This window comes from Phragmites australis, chromosome 23 (assembly GCF_958298935.1).
Source record: "Phragmites australis chromosome 23, lpPhrAust1.1, whole genome shotgun sequence".
NCBI lineage: Eukaryota > Viridiplantae > Streptophyta > Magnoliopsida > Poales > Poaceae > Phragmites > Phragmites australis.
This window is the reverse complement of record NC_084943.1, coordinates 17,216,221-17,242,841: the sequence shown is the minus strand read 5'-3', so window position 1 is coordinate 17,242,841 and position 26,621 is coordinate 17,216,221. Positions and strand designations below refer to the sequence as shown.

The following is a 26,621-nucleotide window of genomic DNA, read 5'->3' as shown; positions in this document are numbered from 1 at the left end:
CGGGAGGTCTAAGGAAAAATCCCTATCATGCGCCGATCCAAGAATGTCCTCATAATAATCAAACACTGCTTCCTGTTTCTCTTCTTGGCTAGTAATCACCCGGTCATCTACCAAAAGTTTAGCAATAAAATTCTTCCTTTTGCAGTAACGAGCATGATGGTGGAAGAAAGAAGTATTAGCATCCCCTTCGTTAAGGTTAGTGATTCGAGACCGCGATCGTGCAATAGTACGCTCAAGAGAAGCCAAGCCAAGACAATGTAACTTCAACTTCTTCCTCAACCAATCCTCCCTTGCGGAGAGAGGCCTGCAATCTCTGGCGATTTCAATTTGGTGCAATATCTCTTTGGCCATGGACAGCTGAACCTTAACATTACCCACTTTCCTGTGACTCCAACTTTGAAGACCCCTGCTCAAACGCTGAAATTTGAGAAATAGTCGCTCTATAGGACAGGAGCACTGTAGAGGGGCTTCCCAATTCTGTTGTGCTGCCTCCTGAAATCCCTGTACCTTGGGCCAAAAACTCTCAAAATGAAACCTTCTCTTTCCCCTTGTCTTGGTTTGCAAACCAAGCACCAAAGGGCAGTGATCAGAGACAATCGAAGCCGAACTCTGTAGGAGGGAATCAAGAAAAATCACCTCCCAATCTGGGCAACAGAATACTCTATCCAGTCTCGCCAAAGTAGGAGAATCCCGCTCGTTCGACCAAGTGAATTTGCGACCATGCAAAGGAATCTCCAAAAGACTGACATCATCCAAAAATCTTCTAAATCGACCCATCATAGCTCTGTTCAGATTACTGTTATTTTTATCTGCAGCTTGATAAATGAGATTAAAATCCCCCGCCACCAACCAAGGTCCGGCACACACAGCCCGGATATCTTTCAAGTCCTGCAAAAAAGATAGCTTGTCCTCATCCTCTTGTGGCCCATAAACTCCGGTAAACCACCAATTACGACCCTCCTGCTCAATAAAGTGAACTGACACAGAGAACAAGTCCACTCTGTTGGACAACGCTTGACAGACTGAACTCTTCCAAGCCACAATGATCCCCCCTCTCGTTCCATCTGCTGGCAGCACAACATATTTATCATATTCCGACCCAAACACCGAGAGGAACAACTGCCGTGTCATATTAGCCACTTTGGTCTCCTGTAGACAAACAATATCCGCATTCGAAGAGAGAATTACGTCACGAACAGAATTGCGTCGGTCCTTGCTACTGAGGCCCCGAGCGTTCCAAATTAATATATTCGAAGGATTCATTGATAACAAACAAAAAGGCGACCAGAAACATGAAACCCACAATCAAGAATCACCCGAGAAGCTATCTCCTGTTGAGACTTGAGAAGCCTCATCCAAACTCCACCCGAAAATAGCTGCCAAAGCTGAAATATGGCCATCTGAAAGAGGATTATCAAAAAGCTTACTATACTCATCCTGGGCCTACCTAGAGATCCTTTCGTTTTCTAAAGCAAAACCCAGCTGCCGAATCACCCTCTTTTGTGCATCGTTGGTAACCGGTTCGGGAGAGCAAGGATTCGCCCCCGCAAGTCGGCGGCTGCGGCGGGGAAGCGAACCCGGGGGAGGCGCCTTAGCCCTTCTCTTTCTTTGCGGTAGAGGGAGCACAGATGCCACCTTCCTGACCAGGCCAGCAGTGAACGGGTGCGCCGGGCCTGGTGGAGTCCTCGCTGCCCGTGGGGAACCAGGCGGCGTGCAGAGCGGTGGGGGACATCTCCGGGAGTACACGAACAGGAAAGGTTGGATGGTGCCATTCCCTTCCGGTGTCCTCCCGAGATCAGGAGTAGCAGCAGAGGGGATCGGCACCGTCGTCGTGGGTGGCGCATTCGTTGCCGAAGTCGAGAGGTCGTCGAACGCCGCCGACGCTGAGAAGTCCGCGAACGACTGCATCGACGGCCGTCCCAAGTCCAGGGGCGCATCCACCAATGCCTCAACCACTGGTTGAGGCATTGGTGGATGCACCCTTCAATTTTACATGGTTCTCACTATACACTTCATTGATAGCAATTGGCAACTTAACAAAAAGATCCTCAACTTCTGTTTAGTGGACAAGGGGGAAGACTTGAGAAAAGCAATAGATAAATGCTTGTTAGATTGGGGCATTGAGAATGTGTGCACAATTACCTTGGATAATACTACTTCAAATAATAAAGCAGTAGACTACTTTGTTAAGTATATATCTAGGCCATATAATCTAGGCTTATATTGGCATATGAGGACTCTATATATTGGCATCAAGGCTAATGGATGGACTCACTTCTCTTTCCCACAATTCTAGTTAAGGTAACAAGCGCCATGGCAATCTTAGACGCACTAAGCAATTGGAGTTTTACAGCAAACATGGTTTGAACTCTAAAGGCCGTGAACTTAGTATATATAACCACTAAGACAAAAGAAACGAAACTGGAGTCGCTACAACTTTAGAAAGAAAAGCTATGATACACCCATGTTTTGTTTCAGCAACTGCAACTGGCTCAGCCGCTCAGGATGAATTGGACAATGGGGTCAAATCATTAGAAAGGTTATGAAATAAGATTCCCAATAAGTGCTTATACATCTCAAATAGGCTCCATGTGAGGGACTTATGACACTTTTACTCTATGTCTGTCTGGCTGCATCAAACCGAATCTGAGTCGACTTGAATTTTTCTCATCTTCTTTCTTCGTGATCGGATTTATTTGAGTCCATGTAGAACTTAAAGGAAAAGTCGCCCATGCCTTTGGAAAGGCCTGGAACATCTGGATATGATCTCTGGACACCTTACAAGCCACGGGCTCCACATTAGTAAGTATCATGTGTCGCTCGGGATAGCTTGTGCAGCTTGCATCTAAACCGGTATAACTCCTTGTAGAATTATCCAAATCATGCATTGTTTGATTCGTTGGAAAGTAGACTCCATATCCTTTCCAAATGCGTATCCTTTGCACACTGAAATCTTCTGTGTTGAAGTAGAATTCACATAGAACTTGATGGACAGAACTATAGTGCGCCTCTACCTCTCTCGACTCCAGTGTATATTTGCACATGCAAGTTTCTCCATTTCCAATCTAAGCATAATTGAACGATAAATATTAAGTATCTTACTATTCCCATCAAAATCATATCTTAAAATACTTGGGAATATATTTACCTTATTCTGAAGTTTCTGTGCACATGCTCGCGCCAGTGTTTTTTAGTATGCATCAAGGATGCTTCTAGCTTTTTTAGTGAGTTTATGTTGTTCAGATGTATTTGAAGCATCCATAATAATTATGTAACATTATATAGTGTATGATTGCTATGGATATCCTCGTCACGAAGTTTATAGGCTTTAGCACTTAACCACAGTATTGTGTTATTTGGGTTTCATAAAACCATACCTTCTCGAATTAACCCATTAAGCAACTCAATGCCTGGCATGACGTCTTTTTCAACTCAAGTACCGTGGTTAAGCGCGAAAGCCTGTAAAACATTGTGTTCTGTGCAACTTTGATCGAAAAATTGTGGTTTTATGGAATTTAACTTTTTTAGTTGGACTATTTTGGACATAATTGTTTTTCACAATTTTATGTAATGTGATAGATGTGAAATAAGAAAAAGAAAAGAAAACTCAAATTCTTTTTGCGAGGAAAGAAAACTCAAATTCGTTTATTTCCATCCCCACCTCCCTTATCTCCCGCGCTTCTTCTCGACTCCTCAGTATCGCTCCGCCATGGCGAGTGCCGTCGGCATCACCTCCCTGCCGACGCCGTCCGACTTTGCGCCCCCTTCCTCTTCCTTCTCATACTCCAAACCGGGCCTCCGCCGTCGCCGCCTCCCCGTCCGATTAGTCGCCGCAGCGTCATTCCGCGCACGCTGCGCCGCCGCTGCCGACGGCGGGGCCGAAGCCCCGGAGGGTGCCTCCGCGGTGGCGGAGGTGGTAGGGGACCTCGATGCGGGCACTGACGTCGCCGGGGGTGCCGCGACCTCCACGCGGCCGCCCTACTCGCTCATCTCCGCGGACAACGTGCAGAAGGCGATGCGCGGCCTCGGTGCGAGTTTCTTGATTTATTTGGTTGTGCTAATGCTACTGTTTATTGCTCGTCTCTAGCATCTTGTGAAATGTGAAATGGGTGTAGTGAAGCAGCTGACAAGTTACGTATCAGTTTTGGGGGGCTTTTGATGCATTGATTTTTTCAGATTCTTGCAGAGTTGCAATGTTATGCTGCAAGGAAAAATGTCAATGTTGATTCATGGAAAAGAGGGAAAATGTCAATGCAACAGTTACTGATAATTGCTTTACATTGGATAAAAGGTTTAATTCATCTAGCATGCTGAAGTTTTTCTAGTTTTTGTATACACCAATGTAGTTTTAACTCCCTTTCGCACTAATCGTAGGCTTGCATGTAGTTGATTTTGGATGATTGGGCATGTATTTATAGCTTTAATTCCCTCCCCTTTTAATCGGGAGTAACTGTGTCCTGATAAATGGTAACAAAACCATATAATAGCATATTAGCATATGTCGTTAGAGTGTCCACTGAACAAGAAGTGTTTGTTTGATATATGAACAAGATACAGGAACGGGTTCTCAAGGACGTTACTAATTTTATACAGGATAATAGCACAATACAGTCTGTCTGCTGGTAACCTGTTTTGTGTTGAAGTATATTTTCCCATACTTGCAGCAATTACAGATGCTGATCACTATGGGAGGCTTGGAGTCACCAAACTAGCTTCTACTGATGAGGTAAATTGAATTGCCGCAACAGTATGTGTCTTTTCCCTTTTTCAAAGTTTCCATGAGCTCAAGCATTCACTTGAAATGGACCCTGAGCTGGTCCTATGACTTGAATCCAGGTGGACAAGGAGGTTAAACAACCTCCATTCCACCGTGTCATTGGCCTGTCCCCAAAATAGCATGCTTCTCATTATAACTACATTGGCATAGTACCTGGTAGATGCAAAGTTTATGCCAAACCTCACCATTACCTAACAATAACCATGACTGACTCCATTACGGCCAGTTGCTGTACTTGCAATTGACAAACATGATAAAGTTGGACACTAGCCTAGCCACTCCATGGTGGTATGTTCTCAATGACTTTGCCTTGGAATACCAGGCAGTTGAGCATACGAGTTCTAATAATGGACATTGGGTGCTAAAGATTTGTTTTTTGTTATGTCATGGATATTTGGTGTTTTGGACCCATCGAGTTCACAATGGTGTTAATACTGATAGTGCAATCAAGCAGACAAACAGCTCTTACAAGAGTAATCGTTATAAGACGTATTCAAGTTAAGAGCCCAGATTCTATATTGGAAGTTAGTTCTCTAGCCTATTACACAACCTAACATTTCATTGATATCAAGTAAATTTTGTATGGCAGTTCCACTCGAGTGCATGGATTATCACTCATTTAATCTCCATCAGAGAGACCAGAAAATCCAGAGTCTAAAATCTGGAGTTTAGATGCTAAGTCAGTCTCGCATCTTTAATCTTGAAGGAATTTCCAAGTTTACTTTTATTGTGTGCTTTAGTCTCAACTTGAATTCGCTATTTTATTGACCTCCTTTACTTGATCACTAATTGGTAACAACTTTTTTGTCGAGTACTATGAGCCTAGAATAACTGACTTCAACATTGATATCAGGTTAAAGCGGCCTACGAGAAAAAGTGTGAAGAATTAAATAGCGAAGGACCGGAAGAAGAGGAACTCAACAAGGAACATGACCTTCTAAAGGTCCTCAGCCTAAACTAAGAGTCACAATGCCTTTCTTCACCCTTTTCACTTTCCAGTACTTGAATCATATATGCATCATTGTAGGAATCATTTACCATACTATCAACTGAGGAAGAACGAAGATTATACGATTGGAGCTTGTCAAGAAGTGGGCAGCCTGAACGATATGTCTGGCCTTTTCAAGTTGATCCCTTGGAGTTGGCACCAGATCCTCCAAAGGTTTGCATCAGCTCAAAGAGAAAGAGAGGGATTTTTTTATAAGAATGAATGTCGTTCTTATTACTAAAACAGTGCCTATCAATGAAAACATGCTCCAAGACGATTGTTAGAATTTTTTGTTTTAGCATATTTACAAATGAATTTGTTTTAACTTTAAATACAGCTTATCAATCCCAAATTGAGTACTAAGTACATCTCAACCCTATATCATAGATTAATAAGATAAGTTACTGTTTTTAGATTGAAAAAATGGAGAAATTGGATTAATGACACTGTTGATGCAGTTTTGAAAATGCAGTTGGTTGTCAAGATGACACGTGGGTCCCAAGGCCACATGCCAGTCAGACATCTAATGGCATTTTTGTGAACCGCAAAATTTCATTAGTCGTTGCAGGAAAATTGTTTTTTTAAACTATTAACAAATCATGTGAATTTTGCCTTTAGTTATGTATGACTTAATAATGGTTTGCATGATTGATGGAACAGGAACCAGAAGATGAGTTTCCAACGAAGCTTGTTGGCTACTTCTTCCTGGCATGGTTCATACTTTCTGTTGCTTTCTCAGTGACTCTCAACAGATGAGGAGTTTTTCCTTAAAAGAAGATGAATGTATAACCAAATGCTACCCTGCTTCACTACGAATGTTGTGCATTACATACTATTATTTTGCTAATTAGTTAAAAGTATATAACAGCACATTCTGTACAGATCAAACAAATGAATATTTGGTTCTTTACACAGCATTTACTGGATAAATGCAGAATTCAGATGAACAGATCACAATGTTTTCTATAAAATTTGTTGGGATTTTGTAGCATTTGTGGTGGTATATTTTGGAGTTTAATGTGGTAAACTCTCGCTCATCTCACTCTTATATTCTCCAAAATTATATGTAGTTGATTAGTGCTTTGTGTTATAGCCTAAGTGAAAAAGTGAATCATTTTTGTTCAGTGGAGTCACTTAGCAATTTTAATTACAATGGAAACAACATCCATGATCCATTGTTTCTCTTGGTTGAATGAACTAGGAGGATTATTGCAGACTGTGCAGCCCGGAAACGGTTCGACCATAGGCCATAGCGATAGAATTTCAGGTGGTGGTTTTCATTTTTTTTCTCACGGACCGAAAAAAAAGAGAGAAGAAAACATCTCATGGCGTTTTATTAAGTTGGATATAATCCCCTAAAATAAAGTTGGATATGATCCTCCGACCCATGAGAGGACCACTAATGCTGGTTTCATAAACTAACAGAGTAATCAACTCCTCTGAGAGGCATATGCTTGTAGCTTTTTTAGCATCATTGTCGGGACCGATCTAAGAACAGACCAATACACATACTATATATTGAGCTAGGAATCAAACTTAATATATGTTGACTTCATAGATAATAATTAAGCACAATGTCACAACTTAATGTTATTATCCGACATTACAAAGGGACCTTCGAGGGTAAAAAGAAGCAAATAAAAACCCGCAGCTAGCATAGATCCTTTAGTCTCCCATTTCCCGTAGGCAGTCGACGAAGAACACCACCTCAGAACACGTCCTCCTCGGAGTAGTCGTCAGAATCTCCCCCGACCGAGCAGTGTGGTTATAGCAAGTGTGAGTATGACTCATACTCCGCAAGGTATGGTAAAATAATGAAATGAAGGCAATCACAATAATAAAGGTTACAAGGGCTTATTTACATAAAGGTATAATTCAATAAAAATATTTAATAAAATTAAAAGTAAATGTTGAATGTAAACATCCTCAAGAGTTAACCCTCTTGACCTCAACCGAAGTTGACGACCTCAAACATGGCTCCTGTAACCATGAATGAACCATCCACCTAAGGTTATTCAGAACTATGTATTCTAATCATGTGTGACATTCCTTGCAACTTATGACCGTGGACACGGTTGATATATCAGTTTTACACTCTCCAGAGGTTGTACACTTCATCCACAAGACGTGATCATCCGTTTTGCCCGTATTCACGTAACATTTACACACTTCCAAGGTGTGCTGCTATGATTCTCACTATAAGGCCTTTACAAAGTATTCTTCCAACAAGTGTCTACCCGTTGAGATTTCACTGCCGAAGTGACACAAATATCCTCAACAACGGAAGCCCCCACTTGCGCTAGGCGGTTCCAAGGAATCTCATCCATTCCTCGTTCCTCTACCTGGTCTACACTATGTTTGGAGAAAACTAATTATTCAGCTAGCCCCGTCCAATACCAGACTTGTGGTTGTACTGTAAAGCTCGGTCCAATCGCACCATGAATCGGTCCTTAATTGAATTAGGCAAGACTACCATCCACCTGCCCCTGCCAGCCAACCCAACCTCTTTCTCAATTCCCTAGCCCATGTTGCTAAAAATACAATTTTTATCTCATTGCATAAGATCGTTTTCCAGTTCTTAAACCAAGTTTTTTCCAAGCATGGCTAAGCATTTCTACCCTTGATCCCGCCAAAACAAAGGCAACAAGGAAGATTTGGAGGAACTAAGGTATAGCCTAACATGAGTTTCCCAACTACAACAATAAGCATGCAACTTTATAAAATGAAAGCATTTAGAAACATAGGATCAAAATGCATCAGCGATAACTTGCCTTCACCCTGTTGCTTAGCGGGATCCAAAAACTCCTAGTCTTGGGAAGCTGCAAATACCAAGAACACCAAGAATCGAGAAAGAGACCAAAACACACAAGAACCACTCGATTTATTATTTTTATGATTTTTAGTGAATTATTGGCAACCGAAAAGATTAGATTAGAGTTGTGATGGTGGAGATATGGCTTGAAAAGGGTGAAGGAAGAGCGTAGGAATTTTTCTGGAATTTTCTGGAATTTGTTTTATTTTCTAGTAATTAAAAAGGATTTTTCTAAATTAAGAAAACACTAAAAAGAATTAAAATAGATTAATAAAAATTATTTTACTATTTTCCATAATTAAAAACATTATAGAAAACCTATTTAAACATTGAACAATTAATTAAATAGAAATAGGGTTTTATTTATTATTTTTAACCCAAAAACAGAATTAAAACTATTATTTTATTACTGAAAACACATTTAATGAGTTATTAGATTAATAAAGAATTTTCCAAAATTTTCTATTAAGAAAACCTATTTTTGGATTATTCAAATTTATTTTTCTACTAGAAAAGGCTATCACGACGCAAGGCTGACATCAGAGAGATAATTAAAGAAAAAGGAAAAATGAGATGCTAACGTGGTGCTAACTAGGCTGGTTGGGCAGACATGGTTGTGCCATGAGGACAAATATGTCCATGTGGTCGGCTTATGTGGATTACGAATCCAGACTCCGCTAATGGCTGATCGGTTGGTGGAGATCATGTGTACCTGAGATTCAATGAGAGAACATCGACGGCAGCTCAGGCAACGGCGGAGAGTCGTCAAAAATGATAGAACTAGCGCAGCGCGGCTCGGATGCCAACGGTGAGCGGCGGAACATGATCCTTGGGCAGCGGGGAGCGTGTTTTTGGGGCATTTCCACGATGGGGAGCGGCGGGGCAGCTCGGCGATGACGAGAGGCGACGACGGCTTAGGAGTTCTTGGGCGACACTTATGCTGTGTTTTGCGAGGGGAAATGCTGCATAGAGCTAGGTGAGGCTTAGGGGGGTTGGGGCTGTTTATATAGGCTAGGAAGCTAAATCGAATCAGCTAGGGTTCGGGTCACCGGCAAGAATCACCCGATCGGTTTCCTCACCTCGTGCGTCAAATTCGTGACAACTTCCTCCTCTTTCCTTCTTCTCAGGCAAGCCTTCCATATATGTGCTCGTGCAGTGATCTCTTTCCAAATCTAGGTGTCGCTTTGGGGCGGGATTGCCGGACGCGCTGTAGATAGGAGGAAAAGGTAAGGTGGTGAGAGGAGGAGGACGGAGCTAGCTAGTAGGCCTGGCGCATCAACGAGAGAGAACACTGGTGTTTGTACTGCTGTTGACGCTGGATCATCCGGTAGTCACATTCTTTTTTAACTGTTAGAGCAACGGTTAGTTCGCGGGTTTGAGACTATAAATAACCCCACTCGGTCATTTGAGTGTGTGGAGTCCAGAGAAACTCATATACACTTAAGAAGACATTCAAGCCACCAAAGTGTTAAAAGTGATCATCAAAGGCAATTAGCACAAGATTAAGAGAGTGATTAGTGCTATTAGGTCTAGAGAGAGTTGTTGCTAGATGTTGCTATCTAGAGATGGTTTCAAGGAGTGATCCTATATTGTACCAAGTGGTACGTCGACACCTTAGAGTCTTGTTAACTCGTCGGCACCGTGAGCCTTGGTGGCTCATACTTGTCGACCCTCTGACTTGATATGAAACGGTGACAAGACTCTTGTATGGGGACGCGTGACCTTTGTCTTGGTGGCTCAAACTCCGAAGTGAAGACGGCAGTAAGTGATTGGAAGAGAGTCTTATGGTGCGATCTTGCCTTGGTGGCTTGGTGGCTCAAGGGTCGTGACTGGGTGCCATCCGGGAGTAATAGCCTAGGTGGCTGTTCTAACTTGGACTAGGAATGATATTTATGCCATTGATAACACGCGATAAAAATCTCTTGTGCCGAGTTTGCTCTCTCTACCTTCTTTACGTTTCTGCATTTACATATTTGCAATCTACCTTTGCATGTTTACCTTCCTAGGGTAGTTTTCTTGGCTATAGGTTGCAAATTATGTTGAACGTTAGATTAGACACACTAGATGAACCTAGACCACATTTAGATAGAAATTGATATAAGTTTATCTTGTGAAGTTTTTGGAGCCGATTAGATTAGCTGTGTAAATCAACCCCTCTTAGAACGTCACTGATCCCTTCAGTTGGTATCAAAGCAGGTTCTGACATCCCTACAATTGGTATTAAAGGCTTATGCTCTAAATAGACTTAACATCCTAGAGAGTTGTGACGTCCTGGGTATGGATGAATATCGGTAGTGCTCCATGTTTTGACATCACTCATTTCTCCTATTGAAAAATTCTAATAACTTATCAAATGTTTAGATGTTTGGAGAGTCATCGAGGAGGGGATGAAGCAACGTCCCACAATTAAGGAAAGACAATTTGATATTTTAGCGAAGAGTATCATTTTATCATCTCTAAGTATTAATGTATTTAATTGAGTATATTCTCTTACTAATGCTCATGATATTTGGACTAACCTCATTGAAATACATAAAGGCATAAAGGATGCGCGCAATGAGAAATATCATGCACTAGTCTCTGAGCTCAATAGCATTAAACAACTTGCCTATGAAAGTGCTAATGATATATACTCACGTTTGAATATTCTTGTCAATGAAATCAATAGGCTAGGTTTGACGCCAATTAGAGATGATCAAGTGGTGAGAAGAATATTTCAAGCTCTTCATCCAAAGTACAAGTTGATTGTGTCCATCATCTACGACAACAATAACATTAGCAAGATGACTCTAAGCCAAGTTCTCGGTAAGATCGTCGTCCATGAGATAACTATGAACATGAAGGTTGAAGGTTCATCCTCATCCGACGCCAAAAACCTTGCACTCAAAAGCAAACAAGCTCCTTTCCTACACATGAAAGAGAATATAAGAAGGCAAGAGCAAGAGTCAAGCTCAAGTGAAGATGATGGTGGTGAAGATGAAGAGAGCAATGAAGAAAATGAGCAAAATACCTCAAGTGATGAAGAAATAGATCCCAAGATTACCAAGCTCATCTCAAAATTGGAGAAGGAGCTCAAGAGGATCAACATCAAGATTAATCATCCAATCTCCATGAAAGACTTGCTCAACACAATTGATCATATTAAGAAAGAGAACATGACCAATAATAAGAGAGAGATAAGGGGAAGAGGCAAATCATTTGTAAGCATAGGAAGATAGGTGAGTAAACATAAAGATTCAAGCTCAAGTGATGAGAGTTTCACCATCCACTCCTCCGAGAGAAGCTCTTCCTCAAGATCGTTATCACGTAATTCATCATCACACAAGTATCTTATGACCAAATGTATGAAAAGTAATGTAAGTGATGATAAATCTAATGAGGATTCACCCTCTCAAGAAGAACTTCTTGATTTGATAAATGAGCAACAAAGGGCCTTAAAAAACAAGCTAAAGAACTTAAGAAATTCAATGCCCTTAATGACATTCATGCTATATTTGTTTCTAATTATAAATATTTAGTGAGCAAATTTAAATGGCTAAATAAGGAATATGGAGAACTTAAGACAAAACTTGAGGGCATTGAATCTCAACTTAAGGTCTCTTTAAAACAATCTATCTCTCTATTTAATTTTAATCCTAAAGTAGATATTTTTACTTCTTGTAATGATTTGATTAATCTATCTAACTCACCCCTTTGCAATGAGACATGTGTTGAGAAATTGTTGTAGAATCTTGTCCAAGTAAGAAGTGAAAAAGCTTAAGAAGGACTTAGCAATACTGAAGGGCAAGGATCATGTCCAATCTCCTCAAGATAGCAGTGGAACATGGTGAGCAAGCTTATAGAGTGGTCCACGGTGACATGCTTCAAGTGTAATTAAGAAGGGCACAAGTCCTTCTAATGCAAGTAAGTCAAGAAGGAGACACAGGAGAAGAAAAATACGATGAACATCTCAAACAAGACCTTCAATATCTACATCAAGCCCAATTATAATATCAAGACCAAGAGCAACCGATACAAACTCAAGAAGAAGGACAACGATAAAGTGATTGCACACATGATTAGGCGAAAGGACCAGAGGTTGAACGAACCTATTAAAGTGTCCAAGGAAGTCATCACCAATATGAAGATACCCTAAACAGTTTGGGTTCCAAAGAAGACTTGAAGTGCACGGGTCAGCTCATGGGATTCGGAGACTTGGCGCACAAGATGAAGTGAAGGTTCAAGCAAAGAAGCCAAGTGTGCAAGATTTGGCATGTTGATGAAAACATTGATCATAATATACCTAAAATCCTCTATCCAAAGGTAGAAGAGGTAATGGTAGCTAGATTTTTATTCATGATTTTTGTTTTGCATCTAGTATATTTGCCTTGTCTAGGATTGCATGTACATATTTCATTTTCTTGCAATGTCTAGTGTAGATTTTTTATATGGTAGGTTGCTTATATTTCTCTTTAACCCATGAGCAACCTACATAATTTATTAGTTGTAGGTTCTTTTCATGACACTTATTTTCAAGTAGTTTTCTTTATGTGCAATGAGTTCAATCTATAAGGTACACTCCCTATTGTTATCAATGATAAGTGCATATTTTTCACAAGTATTCGATACTTGTATACAGATATTTAGGGGAGCATATCCTATGTGTTATAATTTTGAGACTAACATGTGCTTCAAGTGGTATCTTGTATAGTCTAATGGAGTAATCTATAAGTCCCCAGAAGTATGCAATGCTTATTCGTAAATTAGTATTATTGTCAATTCATTTAATCTTTTAAGCTACATGCAAGCATAATATGACTTAAACTTCCTATCTTTATATATTATCTAGTTGTGCATATGTTTCACTCTCATTATATATATGCACACATATAGGGAGAGTTTAGATCATATTATATGAGTTTCATGAATTATGATCATGTTGTTTCATTTCAAATGGTATCCACATTACCCTTTCAATTGCATTTCTACAATTGGTATAATTTATTATTGGATCATGATTTATGAAACTCTCTTCCAAGTGTTCTAATATTTTCCCTTGAGTTCAACATATGTTTGTAGCCTTTTTGAGATTATTTACAAAGTGGGAGAATTTTGATGATTAAAGCAAGATGCATTATTGTTAAGCAAGATGCAAGATTGTTCCTCGGACTGGAGAATTTTGCATGGGCCGCAAGGGAGATAGTGGCAATAGAGAAAGGGAGAGAATTGTCTCTATGATAGTCACAACAAAAGGGGGACAAATTGAAGGTAAAAATAATATATGATAAAGATGGGATCTTTCCCTTACAATTGGTTCATTTTTTATTGATATATTCAGTGGACTTTCAATTGGTATTATTAGTATCTTTACAATTGGTATCATTGGTTATTGTTATCATGCATACAAGCAAAGTGGTAAGGTATTATGCACTTTACAAGTGTTATCATTCATTATTTGTGCACTTTATAGTTTGTATAATTTATTTGCTACTTGTTTTGGTTGTGTTGTCATAAATCACCAAAAAGATGGTGATTGTAGCGAACATGACCCTTTTAGGACATGAATGTGATTTTGGTGATTAATGATAATATAGTTAATAAGACTAATATGTTTGTCTAGTATATGCTTTAGTAAATCTCGTGGATACAATACATGAAGAAGCCACTAAAGTGGAACTCAAAAAAGATTGAATTAGACGAGTTCTGAAAAGATTGTTAACATCGGATGGTCCGACGCTCAGGAAATTGTACACGCTGGAGTGTTTTGAATCAGAAGAGGTATTTCAGCAGAACACACCGGATGATCTGGCATTGAGGTGATGAACACACCGGAGCATTTTCCAAGATTGGTGTTTCTTAGTGACAAAAGAAGTCTGAATGTTGGATGGTCCGGCACTCAGAGCTTGTACACGTCGAAGCATTATTAGAATGAAGAGTTAGGTATGCCTGAGCATTTTTTAGAAGATGTTGCAATGACATGTTTTGGCATGATTGTACACGCCGGATGGTCCGGTGATCAGAAGATCTACACGCCGGACAATGCACAGTTAAAAGTGGCCCGATCGGCTCAAGTTTACACGTCGGATAGTCTGGTGATGAAGTTCAAAGTTATACCAGAATATCCAGTATTCACAATGCGTTTGAGTGCGGTTTCAATGACTAGTTTTTACTGATGTACAAGCCGAATGGTCCAGTGTTTGTACTGTTGTTGACACTGGATCATCTAGTGTTTATAGTCTTTTTTAATCATTAGAGTAATGACCAGTTTACATGTTTAAGGCTATAAATACCCTCCACTCGGCCATTTGGGTGTGCTGAAGTCCAAAGAAGCTCATATACACTTAAGAAGACATACAAACCACCAAAGTGCTAAAAGGGATCATTCAAGGTAATTAGCACAAGATTAAGGGAATGATTAGTGTTATCAGACCTAGAGCAAGTTGTTACTGGGTGTTGTTGCCTATAGAGGGGATCAAAAAGTGATCCTACACTGTAACAAGTGGTACGCCGATACCTTTGAGTCTTAATGACTCACCAGCATCTTGAGCCTTGGTGGCTCATACTTGTTGACCCTCCGATTTGGTGGGGAGCAACGACAAACTCTTATATAGGGACGCGGAGACCCTCGCCTTGGTGGCTTCAGCTTTGAAGTAAAAATGATGGTAAGTGATCGGAAGAGAGGCTTATGGTGAGATATTGTCGTGGTGGCTTGGTGACTCAACCTACTTGAGATCTAGGTGGCTCAAGGGTCGTGACTCAGTGCCGTTTGGTAGCAATAGCCTAGGTGGTTGCTCCAATGTGAACCAGAAGTGGTGTTTATATCATCGATACCACGGGATAAAAATCCCTTATACCGAGTTTGCTCTCTCTACCTTCTTTATGTTTCTGCATTTTCATACTTATAATCTATCTTTGAATATTTAGAGTAGTTTGCTAGGATTGGCTATATGTTGCAAACCTTGTTGAACGGTAAAGTAGACACACTAGATGAATCTAGAGTATATTTAGATAGAAATTGATATAGGTTTATCTTATAAAGTTTTAGGAGCTAATTAGATTTATATGTTCTAATTCATCTTCTCTTAAAACATCACTAATCCCCATAATTAATATCAGAGCAGTTTCTCACATCCCTACAGCTAACCTTGATGCATCGCCACCTCACAACTAAGTACTGACAAAGATGGTCGAAGTTCCATATTGCATATTCGAATTTTTTTAAATAATATTATTTTATTAAAAAATTGTAAAAATATTATTCAAAATACAAGATTTACAGAAACAGGTGCCAGTCGGTACTTCAATTTTTGACTAGCCATGTATCGGCAATCGGAGTGCCGACATTCCATTTGGTACACACGTGGAGGCCTGTTGGCACTCCGTTGTCGACAGGTCATGTATCTCATAGACGATATTCCAAGAAAAAATCATAACTTTTTATATGATCTCATATGGAGACGATTTTATATGAAAATTATGCATATCGATGATATTAGAATTTTGCAGTTGAATACTGTTCCATTTGAATCCATTTAGATGCCTAGAAAGTGGCTAGAAATTATAGATGTAGTTTTTCAAATCTGAAATTTATAACCATTTTGGACATCTAAACGAATTTAAATGGAAAAATGTTTAACTAAAATGTTATAGATATTGTCGATAAGTACAATTTTTATATAAAGTCCATCTCTATTTGGGGTCATATGAAAAATTTATGAATTTTTTTTAATATCGTCTGTGAGACACGAGACCTGTCGACAATCAAAATGCCGATAGGTCCATAGAAAATTACATATCAACTATCCGATTATCGAAAAGGGACTACTCGGTATTCCGATTATCGATAGGTGGCTAGTTGGCAATTAGAGTGCCAACTAGCACCTATTTCTATGACTTATCAATTTTAAATAATTTTTTATAATTTTTAATAAAATAATATTATTTCAAAACAAGATTCCTGCACCTATTAAGAAGATGGAACCAAGGGTGTTGCTCCTGTTCCCTATGCCATCCCCAGCATTCTTCTCCATTTCCAACACCATTGGTCATACCACGATCACTATCTTCAGCGATAGGATATGACACTCCCATCTTCTTAATATAAAGTGTCAAGGAAAGATCTGGCAGTGTATATCTTTATTAAGGTAGTGTTTGATTAGTAGGATGTTTCTAGGTAGTATATTTTTATTCTATTTTTTTATTTAGTTGGAGGATAAGTGGATAGGATGGTTTTTATAGAGGAATATTTCTTTAAATGCTGGACGAGAGGATTTTAAAAAAATTTCGGACACAATCATCATACTCTGGATGTGAGGATGCTGGTAGGTTTAAGGTCTTAAAATAGGCTGGTTCCATCATTCTCACTAAATAAATATTTTAAATCATCTCATTTTTAAATAAGATCATCCTATCTCATTATATCATCTAACCAAACACTACCTAAAGGACTTGTGATTTGGGTGGTGTTTATTAAAGAACATGTGATTTAGAGTGATTGAACGTGCTTGGAAAACAACAGTACCATTGCCGAATGCGCTTGGTTATCTCGACATTTTCACGATTGAGAAGAAATTCAGGTGGGAAATTTGACTTTATTGCTCAACAAAAATCATGCGAACGTGATGTAGCATTTTGAAACAAAAGCTGCAGTGACCAAACTCAAACTAGAGTGCCAACGGTGCGCATGTCTGATGGCCAACGATGCCAGCATATTGTTGTCTTTTCTCTGGTAGACTCCTTTTTCTTGTAGGACTATATATATATATATATATATATATATATATATATATATATATATATATATTAATCAATGAAGTAATTTTTTGGTGCAGGAGATTATGAAGAATAAGATAGTTCGTCAGGCTCCTTTTGATTTCCTATGTCGGGTTGTGACTATGCTGGAGTTACCAGGATTTGCGTGTGAAGATTCAAGTGAACATCCACATGAATACAAATTTCGCATAATGTTTGATGTGGGAACTCAGTTTAGGAATCTTGGTCATGTTTCTGTTGAAGTGTCAGTGCATCCAAATGGAGATTTTTATAAAGTGCAAAAGGAAGTGACAATTGTGAAACCAAGTTGTGTAGGGTCTTTGTTAGAACTTATGTTGTCTTCTAATTAAAATCTTGTTAGCATCTTGGTGTACATCAATTCCAAAACTACGAAGTGTACACTATACATATTACTGGTGTGCTTTTATTGACAACGTTGTTATGCTAGGTATCCAGGTTGTATGATAAAGTGCAAATTGCTGAAACATCTAGATAAGCATAGTTCATGAGTTTGACATGGCCCATGTTATAGAGAAAATAAAAACTTAAAAGATACATGGTACATGTTTTGTAGATATAAAAGGATATATATACACATAGCTTTACATAAATGATTATAGATTCCAAAGGAACATCTTGTTCTGTTACATAAATGTTCCTCTAAAATATAGCAAAGTAGTTGTAGGATATATTGAGCAAATCAAAGAACTATTTCCTGAATATTTGGTTGTATAGTAATTAAGCCTGGAAGTCCATGTAGTACCAACACAGTTGCTCATAGTGTAATACACAAGTGCAAAAGCTTGCAAAGTCCTTGATATCCCTGCATCTTTGTGGTCCTGACTTTAGATATTAAATATTTTGGAAAAAAAAAAGAATAGGAGAACTTTAGTTACATGCATACAGGATCTGGTAAATATGGGGGGAAAAATACTGCATTGAACTTGATGTGTATTTAGGCATTCAACTGTCCGACACGACAAACAATAAGTATAGAAAGAACTACATCAGGAAGGAAACAACTACATCAGGAAGGAAACAACTACATCAGGAAGGAAACAATATAGTTAAATACAAATGTGAATACATTTGGGAAATGGTAGTCTGTTGTAGATACTATATGAAGCAGCAAATTATTTTATTTTACCTGCTTGAGGTAGGTTTACTTGGTTTTTGAAGATTTACTTTTTGCTTTCTTAGTAGATATTGACGGACTATCCTCAGTATCTTCAAAAGCTCTTTTTTTTTCCCGTTCCATCATCAAAAAGTTGTCTGTGTATCATAGATGTAATTATAAATATTAAGTTTCTTTTTTGCATAGTGGGAAGTATGGAAATAAAACATGCATATAAGTGTATAGCTTACTGATTGTCTTCTATGTCCATAGGGTCAAATGGTATTTCGAGATTATCATCTTGGGCCTTATCTTCCTGGATATAACCATGAATATTTAAGTGTAGATAAATAAGATAGGGAAAATAAGTAATATATGGTATATAATACATTGGTACTGTTCTTTACCTTGGCACCTATTGTATTATCTGTTATTGGTATTAGTGGTGGTAAATCCTTGGTCACTTGCAGTGGAGTTAAGATACTTGGTGGCTGATAAATATTTATTTGTAGATTAAGATCTTGCTTGGCAAACTGTTCGGCAACATATATAACTTCGAACGATGGGTTTGCATTGGGGTTTCTAATGAACTTGTTGTGATTTTTTGTCCAACAATGTTTTGTATCTCCAAAGGAATCTCATCACTACGATATTTGTTTCTCATCACTGTAACAGGTTTTCCAATTAGCAGTTGTGCCACATCACCAAACAGAACAAATTCTAAATCTCCATCACCATCAGTGCCTATGAGACATAATTTACCTGCAGATAGCATTTCATTTTAACAATTTGTGGATAATATAAGAGTGATAATTCTCTACTAAAAGTGAATATGACGAAAGTTTAAAAACCTATATTCCGGATCTCCTTCAGTGCAATCTGTGTCATTGCATTTGTAAGTACCTCCAATTAGACGTGTCCCAGATCTGCACTTTTTGCATGATACATACAACCATCCTTGGTTTGGCGTTAATCGTGAGATTGTGACCATGCAACATTACCGTTCATCCTACATTTAATTGAAATTAAATGTTTTTAGATTATGATACATACGAACATTGTGAAGAAACAATTGAAATCGTATTTACAATTTTTTCCCTTACCGTTTGATCAAAATGATCAACCTTTTTCAGTTGCATTATTGTCTTGGACTGAACCTGTGTCGTGATAGTTGCATTGCTCACTAATGTAATTTTTTCAATTGGTTTAGATGGCTGTGGTAACCTAAAATAAATGTGAATTGTAATTTTTTTAGTAAATTGGGTGCATCTGCAAATGGAATAATCATATAGGGATAAGGTTGTAATTAGTCTTAATACTCACTGCTGGTAAAAGCTCTATACTTCAGGTATCATTTGCTTGTTGATGTAACATCTACATGCAGATGTACAGCTGAGAAATGGTGGCCCTCCATATTTTTGTACAGAGTACCAACAAAGATTACAATAACAGCTTGCTTCTGCCCTTATTCATACACTTGTTCTCCATTGAATTCTGATGCTCGATTACCCCACAATGAAACATCAAGAGCGTTTCCACTGCAATAAATAATAGAAATTTGTATCAAAAATTTGTTTGTATAACATTATAGCTGAATATTGCTTGATAGAACAAATAATGCTTCCTGAAGCTATATGATCGTGGGTAATATAAAGTTGGAGTCACAGTAAACTAATCTTTTTCTTTCATGTAAAAGACTACTTTTGTTGTAAAGACTAAACAAAATAGCTCATGTCACTGACTTAATTTCTTTTTTTTCTATCCGTGTGTATGAGTTGGCAGCTTGAAGAAGGGATGGACAAAGGAAGAGGAAGAATGAGTTAGCAGCTTAAATAGATTCTTTTATGGTTCTGATATGTTGAGGCACTTAGGAAACCAGAGTGTGCTAACTTTTTTTTAGGGTATTGGACACGCCTATAATAAGGTTTGAACCAATTGTCCTATTTTGTACTTTGTTCAGAATAATAGATGATATTTCGAATGATGGGCATAATAAACACCTTTTGCAATACAAAATAATGTAGGATATGCTATTGCCAAGTGAAATTTTGCACAGATAATTTTTTTTATTCATAGTAATAAATGGCAAAATGTGCATAGATCTGCAGAATATACAAAAAATGAATTGTAACAATGTACCTGAGATCTTGTAGTTTCAAAACACGTTTAGTTTGATGTCTTTCTTTGCTAACCCTCACAACAACACTGTTAGAAACTGATGTAACTTGTCCAATGACATATGCATGTATTTTGAAGGGGTTATGCAGTTTTTTTTTGTGTGTGTTAATAATGCTGAAATTAAAATATTTAAGATGTAGAAGGTGCATACCATGAAATTTCTCATCAACATTCACATATCCATTGAGCTTATGAAATGCTTATGAAATGGTGTCAGCCTGAAAGTGTACTCTGGAAATGTTGGTGGATATGTATCAATCTTGTCGATATCAGTTAGCCTGTTCCTTTTGATCATGTAGGGAGCATCAACCGCTTTGAAACGGGTTTTCGCCCTTTCAACCAGGAACTTTTTTATTCCTGCTACCATTCCTTCATTGAGCTTTGGTTTTAATATGGAAACAACATCAGGTGGTATCTCCGCATACATAGCATTGTTTTGGTGAGAGGAGTAAAAGAAAAGAATAAGTGTATATTACACAATATTTGGAAATAAAGCTAAAACAGATAATAAACATATAGTGAATCTGCAAATATAATTACATTTTCATCAAGAAGGATCAAATCGAGATACTTAATAGGTCCTTCATCAGTACTGCCACGGAACTCCCACATACGTGATACTCTGACTTGGATAGTCCAGTGTATGCTCGAAGGGTTTATATCTGACAATAGGTTGTAGGCCATCTGAAAAAAGATTGGCCAAAAATAACCAATTGGATACCTGCATGTTAGATGTATTTGAAAACTTCGTGGTATACTATATTTCTCGTTTCATTACCACATGTGCCATCTTCGTTTTCAATTAGTATTTTTAGTCCATGCCTTGATGTTACTCGTGATACAGCTATATATAATTGGCCATGTATAAATACTGGTTTTTTCATGTATACACCTACATTTTTCAATGTTTGTCCTTAACTTTTATTTATAGTCATTGCATAGCAAACTTTTATTGAAAATTGTCGTCGATTTAGCAAGAATGGCCATTTAGGTCCCCTTGTGGTGAGGTTTATTCTAGAGATGCATACTTTGTTGTTTATAATAGAACCCGTTATAATGATAGCCTCTATGACGTTATCTCCTAGTTTTGAAACTATGAGCCTTGTTCCATTGCATAAACCGATACTTTGGTCTAGATTTCGCATTAACATAATTGGGACGCCAATTTTGAGTACTATTCTATGTTGTGGAAAATTATTTGCATTAAGTGAATTCAAATATTCAATAGGGTATAATATATTTGCATCATTTATTGTGTCAAAAGAGCGGGAAATACTATCGGCGCTTAAGTATTCATGTTCAACACTTGGTAATAGTTAAACTATGTAATCATTAACTTCATCAACTGTTTCATTTGTTGGTGAAAGAATAGCTCGTTCTTTGATATATTCATGGTTGCTATAGTTTTTAATAAACTCTGGGTATATAGTATTAACCAAAGTTAGGATCCTCGGTTCAGAGGTTATGATTAAAAACTCTTCTGGTATTTTAATCCATGTAGGTTCAGTCTCTATCTCTCTAGCTTTTGTTGGTAATTATCCATTACCAAGATCTAGGATCCATTGATTAAATGTTGAAAATTCATTTATTAAAGCGGTATCTTGTGTATGTTGTTTTAATCTCATATTTTTTGTGAGATGTAAAACATATACATGTTTTCACAATTGTGATTTGATTATAGATGCTTCGATAATTTGTCGAGAACCATTTTCAACTACTGGTAAAATTTGTCTTATGTCTCCGCCTAGTACTATTACTTTACCACCAAATGGTATCGATTTTGCTTTCTTGTTTATAGGTTGCATAATATCACGAAGTGTATTGTCTAAGCTTCTAAGCATTTTTTATTTTTCATCAGAGCTTCATCCCAAATTATAAGTGATATAGAAATTAGTAATTCTGCAAGCATAGTGCCGTGTTTGATATCACATGTACATGTCTCATCTATGTCAACAAGTATTTTAAATCTTGAGTGTATTGTTCTCCCATTTAGTAATAACAATGAGGCTACTCTCGATGATGCTATTGTTAGAACTATTTTTTTTTTCTCAATCTTAAATAAGAGACTATTGTGTTCCATAAATATATTTTTCCGGTGCCTCCATATCCAGAAACAAAATAAAAACCAGGTAGGTTATCTATAACTTGTTGTACAATAATATGGAATGCGTGTTTCTGTTCCTTGTTCAAGTTGGCGTATAATCTCGTGGCATCTTCAGTTAATGATTTAATATCATAGTTTAACTCCTCTTCTATTAATCGATTTACATATTGGGGTCTATATATATTTGACATGGCGGGTAAGTTGAACCTGTCTATTTTAATCCCATTTCTTGATAGTAGGTATTCTATATGTTGTAGAACCAAATTTTTTAGTTCAATGTCTTTCATAAGTATATTGATCCCTAGGTATTGTTGTTGTGATTGGTATTCGATATCATGGCCATCAATCTCCAAAAAAAAATTCCTCTTTTTCCATTCCACAGAAAAGTAATATTGTAACAAATAATCGACGTAATTGGTTTGATGTAGCACATGTTGTAGCTTCTTGAAAAGTCTTATACCATTCATGATCAACATTTAGAAGCCCACGTGCTGCGCATGCTTCTTTAAATGTATTATATGCAATTCCTTTGTATATTCTAATTTCATCATAATTTCTGGCTCCTTTCACAATCATAAGAAGCATACGCAAATAAAATCTTTCACCTTTCATTGGACTTACATAATATAATCTTCCTATTTTAGTTCCGTGTGTTCTTTTGATTCATTTACAATCTTTTGTGTTCCAGGTCCACTTTGTTGGGAAGTCACAATATGTAAGTTCATGTCCCTCAGGATAAATTTGGTTAGCTATGAACCACTCTGTTAACATTATTTTTCTTTGTCTTGGATCCTCTATAATTTTTTTTAGTTTAGTATTTTTGTCAAATGTAATGTTATTCATCACAAGTAGATGTACTGGAAGTCGTTCAACAGCAGGGTTATGACCATGTATGTCATATCCATAGATTCTCCAAAGAGCGTCTTGGTCACATATATATCTACATTTTAAATATTCTTTTATTTTATCCTTTTTTATTTTCCTCATTTGTAGCTACATCAGTACATCTTGTCCCATTTTTATCTGTTCGAAAATTATTTTTGCTTTGTCAGGACCTTTATTAACATATTTGCATAAATATTTTAGAACTCTTGTTTTATTGCAAGATTCTATGTTGATGTTAGCTTGATATTTTTTTCAACAAGTATATATTGTATGGTACAACCCATCTGTTATCTAAATCGTGTTTACCCTTGTTAATATAGATTCCTGTATGACGTCGTTTATATATTGCAAATCCATTTTCATCGGTTGTCATTTCATTTTGGAATTCTTTTGGATACAACTTTGAGCATGTGCCGTTTTTCATACATGGGCAATTTGGGTTTGTATCACCACATGGATCATGCAACATATGTTCTGCTACGAGGATGTATCCGAGTGGATCTTGTTCAGGATCTGGTATCTCTGCTAATATGTATTGGTCTATTACTTCATATGTTATTTCTTTACCATTTTTACATATCCATACAAGAATATGTACATGGGGTACACCTCTTTTTTGAAATTCTATTGAGTATAGTATAGCATAAATTTTCCCAAATATTTTTCCCAATTTAATGTCGCTTAGTAACTCTTCAAGCTTCATATGAAAAACTCTAACTATTATATCAGACCGATCATTTGGTTGTTGACCATATTCTAATGATTCAAGTATTTCAGCCCACCTTGGGTTACATGTAAATGTAACAAAAAAATCTGAAGCACCATAAACACGGCATATTGCTATTTCATCATGATAATTTTGCACCATATAGCGTCGGCATGCAGTGTGACTTGAAGGTAATAGTGTTCTTTTTCCAATGCCTTCACCCTTTTGAAGTCCTTTTTCTACAGCATCGACTATGCCTTATAAATACTCTATCCTTAATTTATCTTGGTTTTTAGCTATATATTGAAGTCTGTCATCATCTATGGAAATACGAGCATCCACAACAACTTGTTTAGATAACCTTCCATAACACAAATATGGATTTGGTTGTCCCTTTTTATAATGCACATGATATCGAAAGAAGTCTTGCATTGTTACACGAGTTGGTTTTTTCTTTGTGGAATTACTTGTGTCATAATAATAGATACCCAATTGGTAACCTCTTTCCCCATATGAAAATAATAATGGATATTGTAGAGCCATATAGGCTAGATGAAGATTTGAAATTCGTTGTAGACCCTTTGATTTTCTACTTACTATGATGTCGCGCTTGAAATTATCTAATGTTTGGTCACCTACAACCAGTATGGCAAGGTCATCTTGATTTGGCATTTCATATTGTACTGGTCCTTTTTTGTCTGATCCTATTATCCGTATGCTTATATCTATTCCTTTGTATTTGTTTATTAGATCACGTGCTAAACAGAATTTTTTTACCAATGGGTTACATGTATCTAGCATTTTCTTTAAACCATGGACAATCATTGGATTAATATCAGCCTCATCAGGATCTTCTTGTGTTAGAGCTCGTAATCGATTCGATATTTCATTTTGTATATCATATACATATAATGCTGCATATCTTGATATGTCGTTTTCTTTTGGTAACAATGATCCAATTCAATGGTGTACTTGTCCGTTTATACGGAATACATATGGTCCTACTCCATTATTTATATTTTTGTTAATATTTGCTCCCATAGATGTAAAGGTGAATAAACTATTATATTGTCTTATTTTTTCCAAGAATTTCTTTGACATCGCACCACCTCGATAATCAAGCAGATGTGCAAGCATCAAATGAGGAGGTTTAAAAGGTGAAATGCGTATTTTACCTCCTTTACAACATAGGTGATATACTATATTATTTGTTCTAGATGTTGATTCCCGTTTAACCCGTTCTTCAAACCAAAAGGAGGCACCACAATATCTACAAATATATTTTGCTGGTCCATAATATGATCTTTCACTATACGATTCCTTTACTTGTTGGATATGTGTAGTACCAAATTCTCCGTATTTTCTTATCGTGGAGAAAGACATATTATTTTTTTTAAATTCAGTTCCTCGTCTTTTTACAATGTTCTCATTGTACTTGTTATTAAAATATGGGGATAATGTTTTTCGTTTATTATTGTATACCATATTTGTGACTATATTTGCATTTTGATATAATATATATGCAGAAAAAGAGAAACCCAGTTAGATACATATTATACAATTAGCAAACAAAGAAGATAATTAAAGATGAACAAATATTACATTGTTTACAACCATTGTGAGAAATTTGATATTTCAGAAAATAAAATTTTAAATCTATTATTGCTTTCTACATCCTCATCATTGATAAAACTTCTACTAAAATTTAGAGCATCTGCGGCAAGACCTACGATAGATTTTGCGATTCTACGGTATAGTAGAAGCTGCTGGTAATTGTAATCCACGATCTCAAATCCGTATAAATTTTGTATGGAGGAATTGTACAATGTTGTGCGCTGCTCCATAAAAATACCGTTTTACTTCCTTCCTGTTCGGCACCGAATGGTATATCTATTTCTAAACCGACTAGAATTGTTCCATCTTCTAAAATTTCATTGATATATGAAGCATATGTGATATTGTAGCTGGTCACTATTGTGCCAAGCAAATCTATTAAGGATCATCTTATTACATGCCTCATGACATGCAATAGTAACTATATACAAATATATTATGTTCATGTAAATATGTAATTAAAAGTATATAATATTTACAAAAAGGAATAAAAAACACAACACGCCACACAGTGAGTAGTTTCATTAGTATAGGCACATATGTACGTAATAATCTAAGTTTAAAAAGGAAATTAAATAATTGTTAGGTTCTGTTGGTCTTACCTCATAATTAATCTAAGTTTAAAAAGGAAATTAAATAATTGTTAGGTTCTGTTGGTCTTACCTCATAATTGTGCTATGATTCTCCTCACT

General features: G+C 37.2%; 1 protein-coding gene across 3 annotated transcripts; it reads left to right on the top strand.

Annotated features, from left to right (window-relative positions):
• Positions 1–3,633: 3,633 nt before the first annotated feature.
• On the top strand, positions 3,634–6,756 carry LOC133906751 (NAD(P)H-quinone oxidoreductase subunit U, chloroplastic-like). 3 transcript variants are annotated; one of them, XM_062348737.1, is made up of 6 exons: positions 3,634–4,028; positions 4,187–4,291; positions 4,665–4,726; positions 5,631–5,720; positions 5,805–5,939; positions 6,426–6,756. In XM_062348737.1, the coding sequence occupies exons 1-6, from the start codon at positions 3,710–3,712 to the stop codon at positions 6,519–6,521; spliced, it is 807 nt and encodes a 268-aa protein (XP_062204721.1). In that variant the 5' UTR covers positions 3,634–3,709; the 3' UTR covers positions 6,522–6,756. The 3 variants fall into 3 exon arrangements, with proteins under 3 accessions (XP_062204721.1, XP_062204723.1, XP_062204724.1); XM_062348740.1 differs by having other exon boundaries at positions 3,784–4,028; positions 4,177–4,291; XM_062348739.1 differs by lacking the exon at positions 4,187–4,291 and having other exon boundaries at positions 3,637–4,028.
• The last annotated feature ends 19,865 nt before the right edge of the window (positions 6,757–26,621 follow it).